The sequence below is a fragment of the Ranitomeya variabilis genome, chromosome 4, assembly GCF_051348905.1.
Source record: "Ranitomeya variabilis isolate aRanVar5 chromosome 4, aRanVar5.hap1, whole genome shotgun sequence".
NCBI classification, from domain to species: domain Eukaryota; kingdom Metazoa; phylum Chordata; class Amphibia; order Anura; family Dendrobatidae; genus Ranitomeya; species Ranitomeya variabilis.
Window position 1 is genome coordinate 701410546 of NC_135235.1, and position 22417 is coordinate 701432962.

Below are 22417 nucleotides of genomic sequence, written 5' to 3' on the forward strand. Positions count from 1 at the left end.
CTTCTGCTGCTGTAGCCCATCTGCCTCAAAGTTCGACGCACTGTGCGTTCAGAGATGCTCTTAGGCCTACCTTGGTTGTAACGGGTGGCGATTTGAGTCACTGTTGCCTTTCTATCAGCTCGAACCAGTCTGCCCATTCTCCTCTGACCTCTGGCATCAACAAGGCATTTCCGCCCACAGAACTGCCGCTCACTGGATTTTTTTTCTTTTTCGGACCATTCTCTGTAAACCCTAGAGATGGTTGTGCGTGAAAATCCCAGTAGATCAGCAGTTTCTGAAATACTCAGACCAGCCCTTCTGGCACCAACAACCATGCCACGTTCAAAGGCACTCAAATCACCTTTCTTCCCCATACTGATGCTCGGTTTGAACTGCAGGAGATTGTCTTGACCATGTCTACATGCCTAAATGCACTGAGTTGCCGCCATGTGATTGGCTGATTAGAAATTAAGTGTTAACAAGAAGTTGGACAGGTGTACCTAATAAAGTGGCCGGTGAGTGTATATGTAGAGTGCGTCTCTGCAGGTGTTTGAGGCTCCATTATTCTCTATGTGGTATGTGGAGTGCGGCTCTGCGGGTGGAGGTCGGTGTTTGAGGCTCCATTATTCTGTATGTGGTTGTGCGGCTCTGCGGGTGGAGGTAGGTGGTGGACAGTCCACATTACTGGGGGGGACATTAACCCCTTCAGCACTGAGGAGACTCTTTTGGGGTCTCTGTGTGGTGTGAACAGTGAGGTAACAGCTGTGGACAGAATGCGGCTTCGCTGGTTCCACATTAGACCCAGTCAGACACCTGCAGGATGAGCGGACAGAAGCCCAGAGAAGTTCTCCCACAATGCGATGATTCCTCTCCTGGCTCCAGCACAATAATGTAGATACTAGTGATGAGGGAGCCGCTCTCCACTACTCAATCGAGTATCTCGAGTGCTCTAGTCCCCGACCCGCATGTTTTGCTGCTGTTAGACAGCTAACAAACATGCGGCGATTGCCTGCCATACACGGTAATGTTGTAGCCATGTGTACTACTGCATTTCTCTGACTGGCCGACCACATCACATTATCAGGTTTATAGAAGACTCGGTGACGCAATGCTCGGTATACCGTCCTCAGGAAGCAGTTATAGGAGGGAGAGCTTAGATTAATATTCGCCACCCCTAAATATTATATAGTTGCACCCTTTTGTCACTTTCATGTGGCACTATAGAGTGTATTTAACTTTTTTTAATAACCTATTAAATAATTAATTTAAAAAAACTGATGTGGGATCCCCCCTATTTTTGATAACCGGCCAAGGTAAAGCAGGCAGCTGGGGGCTGATATTATCGTGCTGAGAAAGTCCATGGATATTGGTCTGTTCCCAGCCTATAAATACCAGCCCGCAACAGTCCCAGAATTGACGCATCACATTAAAGCCGCCAACTCTGGCACTTTGCCTGGTTCTTGCCCTGGTGTGTTGGCTATCAGGGTAATATTTTTACGGGTTTATGTCAGCTGTGTATTGTCAGCTGGCATCATTCCCAGGGGTTAGCATTGCAGACATCTATCAGACACACCATTGCTAACCCAGTAAGCTAAAAAAAAACACAAAGCACACTCCCTTTTTCACATATTTATTAATTTAAAAAAAGTCATGCTGGTTCGAAGTAGTACACAAATCTCAAACTGAAAGACATAAAAAGAGAGAAAATAATAAAGACAAGAGACAGTCCATCATTTACCAATTGATTATCTCCACAGCTCCGACGTAGTTCATGGCGTTGCCACGGCATGCACCGATTTCTGTAGTACAACCTATGGAGCCTGAGATTAGAAGTTACATAGGTCACTCCCGGTCAGGCTGCGCTCTGCGAGTGCGGTGATTTCAGGAACATTACTGAAGTCCTCTCTGCTCCACATGTCTCGCGGAGCACAGCTGTCGGCACAAGCAGCGTTTCATGGGGACATCATGGAAAGGGAGTTGTGGTGTGAACACACACATGTTGCAATGTTTCAGGGTTTGACGCCTTTTTAAGCATGTGTCATATCCCTTGGATGTTTCTTATATCGTGATTGTCACATGACAAGGGGATACCAAATGTCAGAACCAATACACATACGTGACATAAAGATAATAAATTACACAAACAACAAAAAAGGGAAAGAAACAAACCACCACCGCACCTCCATAGAGCGACAGGATTATAACCTATTAATACTAGAAATATATTGCACAGGGGATATTGCAGCCAATTCCCACCAGAAGAGTCCTAGAAACACAGAATTAGAAATGATTCTTTCTATACAGTTTCTGTAGGACTTAAAGGGAACCTGTCACCCCATTTTTTCAGTATGAGATAAAAATACCGTTAAATAGGGCCTGAGCTGTGCGTTACAATAGTGTATTTTGTGTACCCTGATTCCCCACCTATGCTGCCGAAATAGCTTACCAAAGTCGCCGTTTTCGCCTGTCAATCAGGCTGGTCTGGTCAAATGGGCGTGGTGACATCGCTGTTTCTTCCCCCAGATCTTGCTTATCTTTCTGTTGGTGGCGTAGTGGTTTGCGCATGTCCAACTGCCGAATCCACTGTGCAGGTGAAGAAAAAGAGCGCGATCTGCGCTATTCCCCTGGTTATCGGTGGGGGCGGCCATCTTCCTGAGGCCGCGCGTGCGCAGATGGAGCGCTCTGCTGCACGGGGCTTGAGGACAATGGCCGCGGGATGCCGCGCGTGCGCAGATGGAGATCGCGGCGGCCATTTTCCTGAAGCCGAGTTCGCATCTCGGCTTCAGGAAAATGAGGCCATACTGGGCCCCTGGCCATAAAGGGAGGCCGACATGACGGGGTTAAGGTGGGAATAAAGTGAGCTGGGCAGTTATTGTGAAGTTCGAGATTAATAGGAATAGCAGAGGTGGAGTTGGGGTCAGACCAACGGAGAGAAGAGGTCAGAGGTGTGGAGGGGGAGTAGTATATGAGGGTCAGCCATTTCCCTTGGGGCAACCATTTTAGGTACCCCTTACCAGAGCTCCCACCCTCCCTATTTGTATACTATGTTTTCATGGATGTGGTTTTATTTGTCAGGTGTTTTTTCATAGAGATGGGAATAAAGTAAGTTTACATTTATTGGCAATGCAAGGAGGTCCTCGAAATTGGTGGAGTTGGTTAATGGAGGATCGGTGGGGGGATCTCAAGAGGCTCTGGACTACACCTGGGTGGATTTAACTTGACAAGTGTTTAAGTAATCCTGGGAAAGGGATTAAAGGGGCCTGTGGTTAGTTGTTTCGGACATTGGCCAGGTTAGTTAATACGTGCCTCTGAGCTGGTATAAGGTGGGCTTATTAAACCTGTTGTTTATAGTTTTTGGGGCTGCAATAACAACCCCTTCTGGGAGGCTGTTCTTTGGCCATGTGCACACATTGCAGATTTGACTGGCATTTCTTGGCAGAAAACGCAGGTCAGAATCTGCGCCTTTTTTTGGTATGTGCACGCGTTGCAGATTTTTGTGCAGATTTCTTCCTTTTTTTTACCCCTTTTTTTTTTTTACCCCTGATTTCTATTATGGAATGCGTGCAGAAACTGCACAAAGAATTGACATGGTCCTTTTTTGAATCTGCTGCGCTTTCCGTGCAGATTTTTCCGCACCATCAGCACAGCATTTTTTTTTTGCCATTGATTTACATTGTACTGTAAATCACTTGCGGATCTGCAGCGTTTCTGCGCGGAAAGAAAAGCTGCAGTTCTGCAGGAAATCTGCAACGTGTGCGCATACCCTACACTGTTTTGTAATAAATGTTAATAAAATGCTGCTGTGGCCAGGCCAATCAATCCAATATGTGTGGTGTGATTATTTGGTAGTTTATAAGGTAAAAAAAAATGGGGAGGGGAGTAGGAGGAAGGGGCTAAAAAAGGGCTCATATGAATCGCGATTACTTCTTATGTCATGATTCCCTTTGGGAGAAAGTGATTCCAGGGAGTAAATCTAGAGCACGTCTCTGTAGAAGTTTCCTGCATTGTGATTGTGAATCCACTGAGGTAGCCTTTCTAACACCGACCATCGGAGATCAGAACTTTTATCACCATCTCAGAGAAATGTCCGGCCATCGTGGTCTCACCCAACTTCTGCTCTTTCTCATCCTTTTCTTGCAGGGGCCGCAGTGGATTTAATCCTAGATCCATAAAGCTGAATAGAGGAGCGATGTTCCTTCAGTCTGAGGGTAATTGAAGGTGATATTTGTCCAATATCCACTTTACCACAAGTCACTTTACCAAGTAAATCCCACCAGGACTGTAGCAGGTAAAGACCCCAATATCGACAGGTGTCCCTTCTAATGGGGGGGAAACGATCACCTCTAATAATCCTCGGACAGTTCTCACAAACACGGAAAAGTGCCCCTTTATGGAGGTGACACAAAGTCTGTTTAGTCACTTTATCTTCATAGTATCAGCTCTAATCTAATGGTGAGAGAGCGATTTACCCTGAGGAGTCACAGATTGTGGGGTTGTTGTAAAATGTTATATTTAGGGGGTTTTGTGTTGTCTCCTTATAAGAATCACAATGGTTTTGTTCCTCTTTCGCTGATAGATACAAACGACCCAACTATGAAAAAGGGGAACCAACGAAACCTGTATGGCTCTCACAGTATGATGGCTCTTTCTTGGCCCATACAGACAGTATAATGTTCACAATACCCCCATCAACCCCCACACACACTGAATGATGTTGTCACAGTATCACCATATCCCTTCATACTATATAATGTTTCCACAGTACCGCCATCACCAGTTTTATTTTTTTACATTTTAACACCTTTTTTTGGGGGTGTTTTTCATGTAATATATGGAAGCCTATGGCAAAAGGCTAAAAAAAAAAAAACATATCCCAAAGAAAAAAAGAACATTGAATATGGAGACATTTGCCTCGTATATCTCCTGTCTTGTTGTTCTTACAAATAATCTTTTCTAAAAGCCTCAAACTTCTGTGTGTGAATCAGACCTGAGATCTAACGTGATAGAAGATTACAGTGCGGGGAAGACGGGAAACCTTCATATAGAGGCCGGTGGGGATGGAGTCAGTGACCGACTCTGGACAAATCTGTTTCTAGAGCCGTAGTAGAAGATGAATATGTCGTCCTCATCATGAAGTCGTTATTTCTCCTGTCACGTGTAATGAATATCTCCTGCAGTATTACTAATGCCGATTCCAATGTCGGTAAATGAGACGAGAATTAGCGTTATGGAAGATGAGTCTATGAGAAACGTATTCAGCTGCCGACTCCGAGGAAGAAGCTGCTTGTTGTCTGTGGCCTAAATATATAGGTTTTATTACTGGATGTAAAGAAGAAAACTAATTACTGTAAAATAATAAATCTCCTCATATGTTTCCCTTATTATCTCCAGTAATTGTATTATTACACAGGATTTTTATAATATTACATCGGCTCATCTTCTCATTCAGGTCTCTACAATATCGGATCCTCTCAGTGAAGATCTTCTGTATTAAGATAATTTTCCTGATTTACCCATCAAAGATGGATATGAACAGAGACAAGATGGCGGAGAGGATATTACACCTCACCCTAGAGATCCTCTTCCGGCTTACTGGAGAGGTGAGAGATTCTGACGACATCACATTTCATCATTCATATCTAGGGGAATGCGAGATGGACAGAACTGGAGAGGTGAGGACTCTGGAAATGTCTGTAGTGAGATTTATTAATGTGTCTCTCCATATCCAGGAATATACAGTAGTGAAGAAGACCTCTAGTGAGCGCTGTCAGGACCCTGGGCTCAGGAGTCTTCCCCATCCCTCAGACACAATCATGGGTCCTCCATCTCACCCCCTGATACATAAGGACATCAATGACCAGAAGATCCTAGAACTCACCTACAAGATAATTGAGCTGCTGACTGGAGAGGTGACACTGCTGGGAATGCTGGGACATTATACAGTAACGCTGTGAAGAAATCGGGGGATGACGGTATCATTGTATGTGTCAGGTTCCTATAAGGTGTCAGGATGTCGCCGTCTATTTCTCCATGGAAGAGTGGGAGTATTTAGAAGGACACAAAGATCTGTACAAGGACGTCATGATGGAGGATCCCCAGCCCCTCACATCACCAGGTAATAGACAGGACTAAATACACACGGCCTATAATTATCTGTATGTAAAGAATGAATTCAGTCCCTGTATGTGTTTCCTCCAGATGTATCCAGTAAGAGGACAACACCAGAGAGATGTCCCTGTCCTCTTCCACGGGACTGTAAACAAGAAGATCCAAATGTTCCTCAAGATCATCAGGTAGATGGAGAGAAGGTGTCATGAGGTGTTGCTTGGTGTTGTTTTATCCAGCATTATTATATATTTTATACGTGTGTAATGAGAACGGTGGAGATAGCAGGATTAGAGCTGATCATAGATGTGACTTCTCCATCTGTCTCTGACTTTTACAATATTTGTTTCAGGGTGAAGATCTGACCCATATTTATACTACAGAGACATATGTGAGGGGTGATGAGCCGTGTAAAGAGGAGATTCCTACATATGACTACCCAGGTGAGTAGTAACCACTAAATGCAGGGAATTCACAGATTCTTCTCAGTCACCGGCTGTGGCTGCTTTATTGGTAGTGTAGTCTGCTCGTATCACAATTGTGTGATCACCATTTTGCCTCTAGATCACAACATTGTCCTCCACCCAAAACTGTTCAAATGACTTTGGGCATTGAAGGCCTTTTTTATAGATCTTACAACCTGGAGGATCCACCTACCTCCTGGGATTAGGAGACGATGACCTGATTACCTGCCCAGATCTGTAAATTACAAAGTAAAATGACAGTGTATGTAGAATGTGCTGACAAGTTAGAAAATCACTTGAAGAAAAATATTATGATAGTCCTGTAAGAGAAAGTGGAGGGTAATGATGCTTTTGGCTTCCTAGATCCCTTATATATTATTGGATGAATCTACCTTCTCTCCCTTCTGTGCTGCTTAATGTGCTGATATGGTCCCTACAAGACCAGGTCCAGTCTTTCTGGACAAACTTCACTTTTAGGATCGACAGCATTAAATGTGCAGTGAGGCCAAGTGTGAATTTCTGTACAATAACAGCAGAGTTTCCCTTTATCCTGAATTTTGAATTTTTTTAAAACCGACTAACTTGAAACAGGATTGTGATAAACTTCATAAAACACATTACACCTGTGCCATGATACATCTCTAAGCTGTGTTTGGTTGATGGCTGTAATACACATTTAAAGGGGTTATCCACTGTGATGCGGTGCTGTGACACCGACACTCAATCAGACCTGGCGTCACTATCTCCGCTTTCAGACAAACTGAACATGAAGGGGAAGACAGAGCGGCAGCTCATCCCGGACTTTTTCTTCATGTTCAGTTTGTCTGAATGTGGAGACAGTGACGCCAGCACTGATTGGGAGCTGGGCATCACTTGTCATTCTACCGCATCACAGCGCCGATGCAGCGACTGCCAACTCCTCTGGAACAAAGCCAGCATGGCAGTTGAGTTTAAGCTTTATTATTTTATCAGGGACGAACATTTAGTTTAAGAAGTGCTTGTCCTAGTACTGGACAACCCCTTTAATAAATACTATAGATATGCATGTATTGCTAAGTTTTTAACACTAAGGTTCGGATATGGCTTTAAAGAAGGCTACTACTTGCGATATAAAGCTATTTTATTTAAAGTACAAAATTAAGGAATAGTATGATTGCATACACTTTTGTATATTTTAACATACAAAGGTTAAATACATATAAAGATCAAACACATAAAATGATTAAGTACAGACCAAATCTCATTTAAAGATTTTTCTGTATTTCTGTGACTATGAAAATTGTAAATTCACCCTGAAGGCATCAAAACTATGAATTAACATATGTGGAATTATATACTTAACAAAAAAGTGTGAAACAACTGAAAATTTCTTATATTCTAGGTTCTTCAAAGTAGCCACCTTTTGCTTTGACTGCTTTGCACACTCTTGGCATTCTCTTGATGAGCTTCAAGAGGTAGTCACTGGAAATTTTCTTCCAACAATCTTGAAGGAGTTCTCAGAAATGCTTAGCACTTGTTGACCCTTTTGCCTTCACTCTGTGGTCCAGCTCACCCCAAACCATCTCGATTGGGTACAGGTCTGGTGATTGTGGAGGCCAGGTCATCTGGCGTAGCACCCCATCACTCTCCTTCTTGGTCAAATAGCCCTTACACAGTCTGGAGGTGTGTTTGGGGTCATTGTCCTGTTGAAAAATAAATGATGGTCCAACTAAACGCAAACCGGATGGAATAGCATGCCGCTACAAGATGCTGTGGTAGCCATGCTGGTTCAGTATGCCTTCAATTTTGAATAAATCCCCAACAGTGTCACCAGCAAAGCACCCCCACACCATCACACCTCCTCCATGCTTCACTGTGGGACCCCAAGCATGTAGAGTCCATCCACGCACTTTTTCTGCGTTGCACAAAGACACGGTCTAATGTCCATTCCTTGTGTTCTTTAGCCCAAACAAGTCTCTTCTGCTTGTTGCCTGTCCTTAGCAGTGGTTTCCTAGCAGCTATTTTACCATGAAGGCCTGCTGCACAAATTCTCCTCTTAATAGTTGTTGTAGAGATGTGTCTGCTGCTAGAACTCTGTGTGGCATTGACCTGGTCTCTAATCTGAGCTGCTGTTAACCTGTGATATCTGAGGCTGGTGACTCGGATAAACTTATCCTCAGAAGCAGAGGTGACTCTTGGTCTTCCTTTCCTGGGGTGGTCTTCATGTGAGCCAGTTTCTTTGTAGCGCTTGATGATTTTTGCAACTGCACTTGGGGACACTTTCAAAGTTTTCCCAATTTTTCAGACTGATTGACTTTCATTTCTTAAATGCATGTAGAAAAGCCACGGAGACACCATCACGTGTTTCTCAACGCAAGCAATGAATAGCCAGGTCTTTCACCTGGAAGGAACAACCACGGGAAGGGCAGCATCCAATAAAGGAAAACCACCTATGTCAAAACATGGTATCCATCCACAGACAGCTGTTTCAGGGTATTTGCCCCTCGTCAGTGTGGAGTAGGAAACTGGCTATTAGGAGCAGTGCCTAGTGAAAAGACTATAAACATAAAGATGAATGACCTCGGGGAAATCAAAACATCCAACACCGCGGAGACACCATCACGTGTTTCTCAACGCAAGCAATGAATAGCCAGTGTTCTGGATCACTGCATTGAGAAACACGTGAACAAACTGAAGTTGCTTCAGATGAACAGCAACATGATAGTTTAGATCTTGTTGAAACTGTTTCAATAAGTTCTTTCATTCATCACATGCGCTGTGTTGTGCATATGCTAGAGCTGGCTATAAGAGACAGTCTGCAAGAAGGACATGCTGCTGCACTGATTGGCAAGGTGAGAAAATTGGCTACTGTTGCCAGAACCCCTAAAGTTGACTCAATTTTGAAGAGACGTGCTGGAAAAGGGGCAATTATTGATCAAGCCACACGATGGGGCAGTACTTACTTAATGATTCAGCGCTTGGTTGAACTGAAAACCTTTCTTGTAGACATGGCTAACCCTCCACTGACGCTAAATGTAAGTCAGTGGAATCAGGTGACTGAGCTGGAAAAAACCTGATGTTTCGCCTGTCCCAAAGAGGAGGTTAATTGCAAGTGGCATTGCTACATCAATGAAACGGAGAGAGGAGCTACTATTACAAAATAACATTCTTTTGGCAGCTGTTTATGTAGACCCAATGCATCGGATTCTTGTAGCTGATCAACAGCTAACTAAAGGAAAAGAAGCTGTGTTTGAAATAGCAGTAAGGATGAAAGGGTTGCAGAACAGTCAGGAGGAACAAGAAGAATTTAGTCATCTTGCCACATCTTCACCCTCAACTGATGAAGAATTTAATTTCGAAAAATATTTGGATCACAAGGACCGTGCAAAGCATTCCCGCATCGAAGAAGAATCATCCCCATCAAAGAACACAGCCAGTACATTTCAGCAGAATTTTTCATGTGCACTAAAAGAAATTGAGAAAGTTCATCAAAAATAACAGTGCAACAAGCGATTCCTCTGTATCCTGACATTGTCAGAGATGTTGCCCGAGTGGTTACTGCTTTGCGACCAACCCAAGTTAGTGTAGAGAGGTTGTTCTCTGCTCTCAAAATAATTAGATCAGATTTGAGGGCATCCATGAAGGAGGATCTGACAGAGGCAATACTTTTTCTGAGGACAAATTTATAGATTTCTTCTTATTAACTGCATAACAGTGTTTATTGCATATTTACTTACAAGAGTTTAGAAAAGTTTATCAAAGTTATTTGCTATATTCTAATAAATATAGTTTTTGCTCTAAGTGGTCTGATTACTTATATGATGGTGAGAAACTGAATAAGCACGATGTTAATATTTTACAACAGTAAATTTATTGTTACGAATTGGCCATTTATGAAGGAGTCGGAGCCTGATAAAATCCAGGAGTCGGAGTCGCAACTGTGGCTTACCGACTCCACAGCCACTTTCACCTTGCTTTCCTGTGTCCAGCTTTCAAGATAAGATGAAACAGAGATACCAGGCGAACATCAAACGATGGGCCATAAACCCTGAATTTAAAGCCACAAGAAATAGATAACCTCTGTCTGTGGTGGAGTTAAATAAACCTTCATGTTTTACAAAATCAAACAACAAACATAGAGAAACATAGAATTCTTTGTGAGGTGAAGGCTTTCAGACAATGAGTCAACAGGTCTCAAGATTGTGTCACTATAGGTACCGTCACATTAAGCGACGCTGCAGCGATAGCGACAGCGATGCCAATCGCTGCAGCGTCGCTGTTTGGTCGCTGGAGAGCTGTCACACAGACCGCTCTCCAGCGACCAACGATGCCGAGGTCCCCGGGTAACCAGGGTAAGCATCGGGTTGCTAAGCGCAGGGCCGCGCTTAGTAACCCGATGTTTACCCTGGTTACCAGCGTAAAAGTTAAAAAAACAAACAGCACATACTCACCAGCGCGTCCCCCAGCCTCTGCTTCCTGACACTGACTGAGCTCCGGCCCTAACAGCACAGCGGTGACGTCACCGCTGTGCTTTCACTTTCAGTTTAGGGTCGGCGCTCAGTCAGTGTCAGGAAGCAGAGGCTGGGGGACGCGCTGGTGAGTATGTGCTGTTTGTTTTTTTAACTTTTACGCTGGTAACCAGGGTAAACATCGGGTTACTAAGCGCGACCCTGCGCTTAGTAACCCGATGTTTACCCTGGTTACCAGTGTAAAATATCGCTGGTATCCTTGCTTTTGCTGTCAAACACGGCGATACACGGCGACCTAGCGACCAAATAAAGTGCAGACCTTCTAGCAGCGACCAGCAATTTCACAGCGGGATCCAGATCGCTGCTGCGTGTCAAATACAGCGATATCGCTATCCAGGTCGCTGCAACGTCACGGATCGCTGGCGATATCGCCTAGTGTGACGGTACCTTATGAGTATTTTCTGTCTGTCTGTAAATGTATGACCATCAATGCTGCTCTGTAATGGTCTGAATGCATTCTGTATATTTCAATATGGACTCAAAATATCCATTTTTATATTCACACTACAATCCACCCTTGGCTATTTTGAGCCATACATTATTTATGCAAGATACCATTCCCTAAGGGTACCGTCACACATTGAAATTTCCATCGCTACGACGTTACGATTCGTGACGTTCTAGCGATATCGTTACGATATCGCTGTGTCTGACACGCTACTGCGATCAGACACCCTGCTGAGAATCGTACGTCGTAGCAGATCGTATGGAACTTTCTTTCGTCGCTTGATCACCCGCTGACATCGCTGGATCGTTGTGTGTGACAGCGATCCAGCGATGTGTTCGCTTGTAACCAGGGTAAACATCGGGTAACTAAGCGCAGGGCCGCGCTTAGTAACCCGATGTTTACCCTGGTTACCAGCGTAAACGTAAAAAAACAAACCGTACATACTCACCCGTCGGTGTCCTTCAGGTCCCTTGCCGTCTGCTTCCTGCTCTGAGTGCCGGCCGGAAAGTGAGAGCAGATCACAGCGGTGCTGCGATCTGCTCTCACTGTACGGCTGCACTCAGAGCAGGAAGCAGACGGCAAGGGACCTGAAGGACACCGACGGGTGAGTATGTACTGTTTGTTTTTTTACGTTTACGCTGGTAACCAGGGTAAACATCGGGTTACTAAGCGCGGCCCTGCGCTTAGTTACCCGATGTTTACCCTGGTTACCCGGGGACTTCGGCATCGCTCCAGCGCCGTGATTGCAACGTGTGACCGCAGTCTACGACGCTGGAGCGATATTCATACGATCGCTGCGATGTCACGGATCGTGCCGTCGCAGCGATGAAAATTTCAATGTGTGACAGTACCTTAAGGGGATGGTTTTAGTGGATGATTGACGTAAGGATAGTAATGGACGTGTACACTGTATACAACAACACAGAGCATTGCATGCAAAAATTACTATTGTATGGGAAGCTTTGAGTAACATCTTCTATGTCTTCATCTTGAGTAGATACCCCTATCAGCATTGTCAATAACTGTAATGGGTCGGTACTACCACCGGACAAGTTTCTAATCTATTGGTAGCAGTAGTAGTCTTTGTCAAACAAAAATGGCTAGTGTTCATCAGCCTATCCAAGTAAATCCACAGATTGTTTGATTTATCATAAAGCCCCATTTTCCATAGTTGGTCTCTTGGCTTTTGGTCTGAAGATCTCTTGGGTAGTGACAGAAGTTAAAATGACCATGCACACGGTGGCTACAGTGATGCACCATTTCCAGATTTTGATCTAAGGGTCCCTTTCCACTTGCGAGCGTAAAAATGTTCCATAATCTGTACTGAAAAAAAGGATGTAACGTATGCGATTGTCATGTGAGTGTTACGCGAGTGCCATGCGTTTTTTTTAATCGTACCATCCGTATGACATCCGTATGCAATCCGTTTTTAACGTGCAGAAAAAAACACAAGCAATCCTAATTCATGTGTGCTATCCCTATATAAAGGCATTTAGCAACATGTGTGATTCCTTGTTGTGATGTTGGTTTTGTGCCTTTTGGGATAAACAACAAGCAAGCATGGCTGCAAGAAATCTTAGTCTTGACCCTACTGAGGAGCTCCTCTTTAACTGGATGTTATCACGGGAATATGGAGTGGGATATCCCCTTGTTTCTGCTCCAAGGAGGCGGCGTCGATTTTGGGTGCATCCGCTCCTCACCCATCGTCCTAGAAAAGGACATTTTTCACGCCTATATCAACATATGCGGATGCATAGGGATAAATTTTATGCCTACACAAGGATGTCAGTTGAGGCCTTTGACTTTCTCCTTGCAGAGCTTCGTCCAGCCATCACGTTTAAAAATACCCGTTTTCGTCGCTGCATTTCTGCTGAAGAACGTCTCATGTTAACCTTTAAGGTATATTTTGAAAGGCAAATCACAGATTGTAAATGCAGCGCCCCAGAGTCCTGGTCGTTGCAGTACTGTGGCTCCGCCACTAAGGGGAGCTATGGTACGTCTGATGGCACTGAAGGAGTTCATCTGACCAGGTATCACAGACACCAATACATTTCACAGCCGGGCCTCCAGGGGGAGCTAAGGGTTCTATTCATTAGGCCACTCCTCACATACTGGTAAAACTGGGGGTCAGGCAGGAAGTTAGAAAGAAAGCTGACTGGGTTGGAGCCAGGCAACACCTTGTGGCAGAGGGTGTTGTGGGGGAAGATTCGGTAGGGTCCCTGTCAGGGGTGGGATCCTGACAGGGGCTTGGCAACTTGAGCGAACGTAACGGGACCGTGCCTGCTCAGTATAGCAGCGGTGCCCAAGGAGGGATTGAAAGCAAGATAGATTGTGCTGAGTGAGAAACGAGATCAAAGCAACAAGGAGAATACCAGTAGGGGTTGTGCTGTAAGACCGAGGCAACATCCTACTGAGGCGCACAACCGGCGGCCGGAACGCCGAGGGAGTATTACAATATTCAGCTTCAAGCAATACTCTAAACCAACGGCAGGACAGTCAGTCAAAGGCGGGCTGTCTCATCTAAATCACCTATGCAGTCTTGGGGGGCAACTTGTGGAGAGGGGCGACTCTAGGGTCCCGGAAGAGCTCCGAGCCTACCCGTCATACGGGTGCCGTTCCAACCGTAACATCAGGGAGGGACGGAGGATTAGCAGGACATCATCTAATCGAGTTGTGAGGGAACTTAAGAAACGGACACAACAGTTGTGGGGACTTTCCGTAAGCACAGCAGGGAACGAGCGCAACACATAGCGCTAGCAGGAAGGCACAGATTTCCACCTGTTAAGAGAACTCGGGAGGTGCCATTGGACCGTCCGGACTTGCGCAGCCTGGTTATCCAGATTCCGGACTGAGGACCCAGAGATCTTCAGTAAAGAGGTAAAGAGACTGCAACCTGGTGTCCTCGTTATTTACTGCACCGCACCACTACAACATCACCACCATCCATCATATCTATCACTGTACGCCCCTCAGCAGGGTCACGGACCGGGCCTAGCCACCGTGACAACCCAGAGCAGAGACTCAGAGGCCCGGTACCGGGTACCCCTCGGCCCTGCGGCAGTGGGGGCGCTACATAAACATATATATATGTAGATATTTCACCAAGCAAAGTGTGCTTAACCCACTGTTTGGTCGTACCACTACCCCTAACCAGAACCCTACCCCTACCTATACTTACAGTTAGGGTAAGGGGTAGGGTTACGTTTGTTATTTTTAGGCAATTTCAAGATTTGATTATATGCAGGTTTTGTAAAAATTTATACATGGTCTGATATACGTCAATTTTCATTTTGCCTTTTTTGGGGGGCTCTTTCCATTTATAGGTTTTTGTCAACAGGACAATCCTATGCTTCCCTCCATCTCGAGTTTCTTCTGGGCGTACCAACTATATCAAATATAGTGAAGCACACATGCTCCCAGATATGGAATTCCCTAAAGAACAAAGTGATGCCTGAGCCCACAACAGAAGATTGGGAACGTATTGCTAATGGCATCAACGACACGTGCCACTTTCCTAATTGTCTGGGTGCACTAGATGGGAAGCACATCCGGGTCAAGAAGCCGCCGAACTCTGGGTCCCTATACTACAATTATAAGGGTTATTTTTCTGTTGTCTTGTTGGCCTTAGTTGACAGCAAGTACAATTTTATAATTGTAGATATAGGGGCCTATGGAAGAACTGGAGATTCTCGAATCTTCAGTTCTTCCATTATGGGTCGGCGGCTGAAGGCCAATGAATTGGGTGTGCCACCCCCATGGAGTCTTCCTTCTTCTGGTGGACAACCAATGCCATATGTCGTAGTTGGTGATGAGGCATTTCAGCTAACACGGAATGTGATGAGGCCTTATCCGCGACGGTGTCTGGACAGACGTGGGCGCATTTTTTTTAATCAGATATTTTTTATTAAAGTTTTCAGAACATAACAGAATTTTTTCCAAAATACCCCACAATCTTTTCCCCATTCCCAACCGCTCCCCCCCTACCCAACCCTGGTCCAATGATAAAATATATCACAAGAAAAATACAGACATAGATAAGGCACATATCCCAAGGCACCAGTCATGGAGTACAACCAAATCCTTTTAAGGGTGATATAAACATGGTATCACGAGAATAAACTTACAGACGGTAAGCCCGGAACATTCAACCATCCTGCCCAAATTTTCTCAATCACTGCCGGTCTACCCCGTTTAAGATAAATGGCCTTCTCTCTGCATAGTATGAGGTTTAGCTTATTTACATATTTCCTCGTGGGAACTGTATCTGAGATCCAGTGATATGCTATTAATTTTCTAGCAGTAAAAAGCATTCTGGCAACAGCTATTTTTGAATAATCATCTCCTCCCGCCTCCTCAACATATCCAAGCACACAGACAATAGGATCTCTGGGAATATCCTGCTCTGTGGCAATATATATTAAGTTGAGAACCATAATCCAGAATATTTGTATACAGGGACACGTCCCATATGTAGGATATCTGCATTATCGAGCGTACACTTGGGACATTTTGAATTTGGCCTTAGACCTAAATCAAACAGCCACTTAGGAGTCCTATAAACCCTATAAAGGATATATAGTTGAGACAGATGGTTAGGCTCACTGAGGGACAACTTAGGGATCATTTGCATTATTGACTCCCATTGATCTACCGAAATCCCCCCCACTTGATGTTCCCATTTCGCTAATGCAGTCATCGGGTGACTGTTATGATTGAGCTGGTGGTTAGGAGCACTAGAAATGACCAGATGAGCAAACTAGTAATACAGGACGAGCTCTGGGAAGTGGGAGCTCTGCCGACCGCAACCCCTAATCCTATCGCAACAACTAGAAATAGCCGTGGAGCATTCCTGACTCTGCCTAGACGCCTCTTCACAGCCTAAGAGCTAACTACCCCTAAAGATAGAAAATACAGCCTACCTTGCCTCAGAGAAATTCCCCAAAGAAATAGGCAGCCCCCCACACATATTGACTGTGAGTTTAGATGGAAGTCACAAACACAGGAATTAAATAGGTTTCAGCAAAGGAGGCCGGACTTAACTAAACAGACTGAAGATAGAAACGGTATCTTTGCGGTCAGCATAAAAAACTAACAAAAAAACACGCAGAGTGTGCAAAAAGGAGCACCGTACCGACTCACGGCGCGGTGGTGCCACTCTGCATCCCAGAGCTTCCAGCTAACAAAACAAAATCATAATAGCAAGCTGGACAAAAACAGTGGTAACAAATAAGCTAGCAGGGACTTAGCTTTTGCTGAAGTAGACAGGTCATCTGAAAGATCCAAGAGAACTGAACCAGTACTAGGACATTGACAGCTGGCATCAGGTAACTATCTGAGTGAAGTTAAATAGAGCAGCCAGCCAAGGCCTAAACGAGGTCAGCTGGGGAGGAACCTCAGAACCAGCAGCTCCACTCACAGCCACCAGAGGGAGTCCATGGACAGAACTCGCCGAAGTACCATTCATAACCACAGGAGGGAGTTCGAGAACAGAATTCACAACAGTACCACCCCCTTGAGGAGGGGTCACCGAACCCTCACCAGAGCCTCCAGGCCGATCCGGACGAGCCAAATGAAAGGCATGAACAAGATCGGCAGCATGAACATCAGAGGCAAGCACCCAGGAATTATCCTCCTGACCATAACCTTTCCACTTGACTAGGTACTGAAGTTTCCGTCTCGAAACACGAGAATCCAAAATCTTCTCCACCACATACTCCAACTCCCCCTCAACCAACACCGGAGCAGGAGGATCAACGGAGGGAACCATAGGAGCCCCATATCTCCGCAACAACAACCTATGGAACACATTATGGATGGCGAAAGAAGCTGGAAGGTCCAAACGAAATGACACAGGATTAAGAATTTCAGAAATCTTATAAAGACCAATGAAACGAGGCTTAAACTTAGGAGACGAAACCTTCATAGGAACATAACGAGACGACAACCAAACCAAATCCCCAACACGAAGTTGGGGACCAACACAGCGACGGCGGTTAGCGAAACGTTGAGCCTTCTCCTGGGACAATGTCAAATTGTCCACTACGTGAGTCCAAATTTGCTGCAACCTGTCCACCACAGAATCCACACCAGGACAGTCCGAAGGCTCAACCTGCCCTGAAGAAAAACGAGGGTGGAAACCAGAATTACAGAAAAAGGGCGAAACCAAAGTGGCCGAGCTGGCCCGATTATTAAGGGCGAACTCAGCCAAAGGCAAGAAGGACACCCAATCATCCTGATCAGCAGAAACAAAGCATCTCAGATATGTTTCCAAAGTCTGATTGGTTCGTTCGGTTTGGCCATTTGTCTGAGGATGGAAAGCTGAAGAAAAAGACAAATCAATGCCCATCTTAGCACAAAAGGACCGCCAAAATCTTGAAACAAACTGGGAACCTCTGTCCGACACGATGTTCTCCGGAATGCCATGTAAACGAACCACATGCTGGAAAAACAATGGAACCAAATCAGAGGAGGAAGGCAATTTAGGCAAAGGTACTAAATGGACCATATTAGAGAAGCGATCACAAACCACCCAGATAACCGACATCCTCTGAGAGACAGGGAGATCTGAAATAAAATCCATGGAAACATGCGTCCAGGGCATTTTCGGGACCGGCAAGGGCAAAAGCAACCCACTGGCACGAGAACAGCAGGGCTTAGCCCGAGCACAAGTCCCACAGGACTGCACAAAAGAACGCACATCTCGTGACAAGGAAGGCCACCAAAAGGATCTAGCCACCAAATCTCTGGTACTAAAGATTCCAGGATGACCAGCCAACACCGAACAATGAACCTCAGAGATAACTCTACTAGTCCATCTATCAGGGACAAACAGCTTCTCCGCTGGGCAACGGTCAGGTCTATCAGCCTGAAACTCCTGCAGCACCCGTCGCAAATCAGGGGAGATGGCAGACAAAACTACCCCCTCTTTGAGAATACCACCCGGCTCAGGAACTCCCGGAGAATCAGGCACAAAACTCCTTGAAAGGGCATCAGCCTTCACATTCTTAGAACCCGGAAGGTACGAAACCACAAAATTGAAGCGGGAGAAAAACAGCGACCATCGAGCCTGTCTAGGATTCAACCGCTTGGCAGACTCGAGATAAGTCAGATTCTTGTGATCCGTCAAGACCACCACGCGATGCTTGGCTCCTTCAAGCCAATGTCGCCACTCCTCGAACGCCCACTTCATAGCCAACAACTCTCGATTGCCCACATCACAATTGCGCTCAGCAGGCGAAAACTTTCTAGAAAAGAAAGCACATGGTTTCATCACAGAGCCATCAGAACCTCTTTGAGACAAAACAGCCCCGCTCCAATCTCAGAAGCATCCACCTCGACCTGAAACGGGAGCGAAACATCTGGCTGACACAACACAGGGGCAGAAGAAAAACAACGCTTCAGCTCCTGAAAAGCCTCAACGGCCGCAGAGGACCAATTGACCACATCAGCACCTTTCTTGGTCATATCAGTCAATGGTTTAACAACACTAGAAAAATTAGCGATGAAGCGACGGTAAAAATTTGCAAAGCCCAGGAATTTCTGAAGGCTCTTCACAGAAGTAGGCTGAGTCCAATCATAAATGGCCTGAACTTTAACAGGGTCCATCTCGATAGTAGAAGGGGAAAAAATGAAGCCCAAAAATGAAACCTTCTGAACTCCAAAGAGACATTTAGACCCCTTCACAAACAAGGAATTAGCACGAAGGACCTGGAACACCATTCTGACCTGCTTCACATGAGACTCCCAATCGTCCGAAAAGACCAAAATATCATCCAAATATACAATCATGAATCTATCCAGGTACTTTCGGAAGATGTCATGCATAAAGGACTGAAACACAGATGGAGCATTAGAAAGCCCGAATGGCATCACCAAGTACTCAAAATGGCCCTCGGGCGTATTAAATGCTGTTTTCCATTCGTCGCCCCGTTTAATACGCACAAGATTATACGCCCCTCGAAGATCTATCTTGGTGAACCAGCTAGCCCCCTTAATCCGAGCAAACAAATCAGACAGTAGCGGCAAAGGGTACTGAAATTTGACGGTGATTTTATTGAGAAGGCGGTAATCTATACAAGGTCTCAGAGAACCATCCTTCTTGGCCACAAAAAAGAACCCTGCTCCCAACGGTGACGACGACTGGCGAATATGCCCTTTCTCCAAGGACTCCTTTATATAACTCCGCATTGCAGCGTGTTCTGGTACAGATAAATTGAACAGTCGGCCCTTCGGAAACTTACTACCAGGAATCAAATTAATAGCACAATCGCAATCCCTATGAGGAGGTAGGGCACTGGATTTGGGCTCATCAAATACATCCCGGTAATCTGACAAGAAATCAGGGACTTCAGAAGGATGGGAAGACGAAATAGACAACAATGGGACATCCCCATGTACCCCTTGACAACCCCTACTGGATACAGACATTGATTTCCAATCCAATACTGGATTATGGACCTGTAGCCATGGCAAACCCAAAACGACCACATCATGCAGATTATGCAATACCAAAAAGCGAATGTCCTCCTGATGTGCAGGAGCCATGCACATGGTCAATTGAGTCCAGTACTGAGGCTTATTCTTGGCCAAAGGTGTAGCATCAATTCCTCTCAATGGAATAGGATACTGTAAGGGCTCCAAGAAAAAACCACAGCGCCTGGCAAACTCCAAGTCCATCAAATTCAGGGCAGCGCCTGAATCCACAAATGCCATAACAGAATAGGACGACAAAGAGCAAATCAGAGTAACGGACAAAAGAAATTTTGGCTGTACCGTACCAATGGTGGCAGACCTAGCGAACCGTTTAGTGCGCTTAGGACAATCAGAGATAGCATGAGTGGAGTCACCACAGTAAAAACACAGCCCATTCTGACGTCTGTACTCTTGCCGTTCAGCTCTGGTCAAGGTCCTGTCACATTGCATAGGCTCAGGCCTCTGCTCAGAAAACACCGTCAAATGGTGCACACTTTTGCGCTCACGTAAGCGTCGATCGATCTGAATGGCTAAGGACATAGACTCATTCAGACCAGCAGGTGTGGGGAATCCCACCATAACATCCCTAAGGGCTTCAGAAAGACCCTTTCTGAAAATTGCCGCCAGGGCACATTCATTCCACTGAGTAAGCACAGACCACTTTCTAAACTTCTGACAATATACCTCCGCTTCATCCTGACCCTGACACAAAGCCAGCAAAATTTTCTCTGCCTGATCCACTGAATCTGGTTCATCATAAAGCAATCCAAGCGCCAGAAAAAACGCATCTACATTACGCAATGCAGGATCTCCTGGCGCAAGGGAAAATGCCCAGTCATGAGGGTCGCCACGCAGCAAAGAAATAATGATTTTTACTTGCTGAATGGGGTCACCAGAGGAGCGGGGTTTCAAAGCAAAAAACAGTCTACAATTATTTTTGAAATTCAGGAACTTAGATCTATCCCCAGAAAACAAATCAGGAATTGGAATTCTGGGTTCTAACATCGAGTTCTGAACTACATAATCTTGAATGCCTTGTACCCTTGCAGTGAGTTGATCCACACAAGAGGACAGACTTTGAATGTCCATATCTACACCTGTGTCCTGAACCACCCAGAGATTTAGGGGAAAAGAGAAACAAAACACACTGCAGAGAAAAAAAAAAAAAATGGTCTCAGAACTTCTCTTATCCCTCTATTGAGATGCATTTAACACTTTACTGGCCAGCTGTACTGTTATGATTGAGCTGGTGGTTAGGAGCACTAGAAATGACCAGATGAGCAAACTAGTAATACAGGACGAGCTCTGGGAAGTGGGAGCTCTGCTGACCACAACCCCTAATCCTATCGCAACAACTAGAAATAGCCGTGGAGCGTTCCTGACTCTGCCTAGACGCCTCTTCACAGCCTAAGAGCTAACTACCCCTAAAGATAGAAAATACAGCCTACCTTGCCTCAGAGAAATTCCCCAAAGAAATAGGCAGCCCCCCACACATATTGACTGAGAGTTTAGATGGAAGTCACAAACACAGGAATGAAATAGGTTTCAGCAAAGGAGGCCGGACTTAACTAAACAGACTGAAGATAGAAAAGGTATATTTGCGGTCAGCATAAAAAACTAACAAAAAACCACGCAGAGTGTGCAAAAGAGAGCACCGTACCGACTCACGGCGCGGTGGTGCCACTCTGCATCCCAGAGCTTCCAGCTAACAAGACAAAATCATAATAGCAAGCTGGACAAAAACACAGTGGTAACAAATAAGCTAGCAGGGACTTAGCTTTTGCTGAAGTAGACAGGTCATCTGAAAGATCCAAGAGAACTGAACCAGTACTAGGACATTGACAGCTGGCATCAAGTAATGATCTGAGTGGAGTTAAATAGAGCAGCCAGCCAAGGCCTAAACGAGGTCAGCTGGGGGAGGAACCTCAGAACCAGCAGCTCCACTCACAGCCACCAGAGGGAGTCCATGGACAGAACTCGCCGAAGTACCATTCATAACCACAGGAGGGAGTTCGAGAACAGAATTCACAACAGTGACCTAATAGCACCCTCGAAAGGAGCTCCCCGTACACGAATGAAATTAGTCCCCTTGTAGATGCCTGTAAACCGAGCCTATTAATAACAGTATCATGATGTATAATAATAGGGTGTATATGAGTCTGCATTATATAAGCGTGTCTTACTTGTAAATACTGATAAAATATAGAATGCTGAAGTGAGAACTCCTTTCGTAACTCCTCAAATGATTTAAAGACACCCCCATCTATCAGCTGTGAGAGCCACCAGATACCCACTCGTCGCCATTGCGCAAACCCTTTCAATGTCCTCAATTGCGGCAGATATGGATTATCCCATATAGGGGTATACCTCGTGAACCCAGTAATTCCCCTTAAACTTTTAATTTTACCCCACACTTTGACCATAAGCATTACCGTCGGAAA

General features: G+C 45.2%; 1 protein-coding gene across 1 annotated transcript in view; it reads left to right on the plus strand.

Annotated features, from left to right (window-relative positions):
* The first annotated feature begins 499 nt into the window (after positions 1–499).
* Positions 500–22417, plus strand: part of LOC143766439 (uncharacterized) — a 380006-nt gene continuing 358088 nt past the window's right edge. The window contains exons 1-7 of the mRNA XM_077254131.1: positions 500–554; positions 4120–4267; positions 5429–5579; positions 5709–5888; positions 5971–6094; positions 6178–6272; positions 6437–6527. Coding sequence (XP_077110246.1) covers positions 5502–5579; positions 5709–5888; positions 5971–6094; positions 6178–6272; positions 6437–6527 — 568 coding nt within the window. The 5' untranslated portion in view covers positions 500–554; positions 4120–4267; positions 5429–5501. The remainder of the gene's footprint in view (positions 555–4119; positions 4268–5428; positions 5580–5708; positions 5889–5970; positions 6095–6177; positions 6273–6436; positions 6528–22417) is intronic.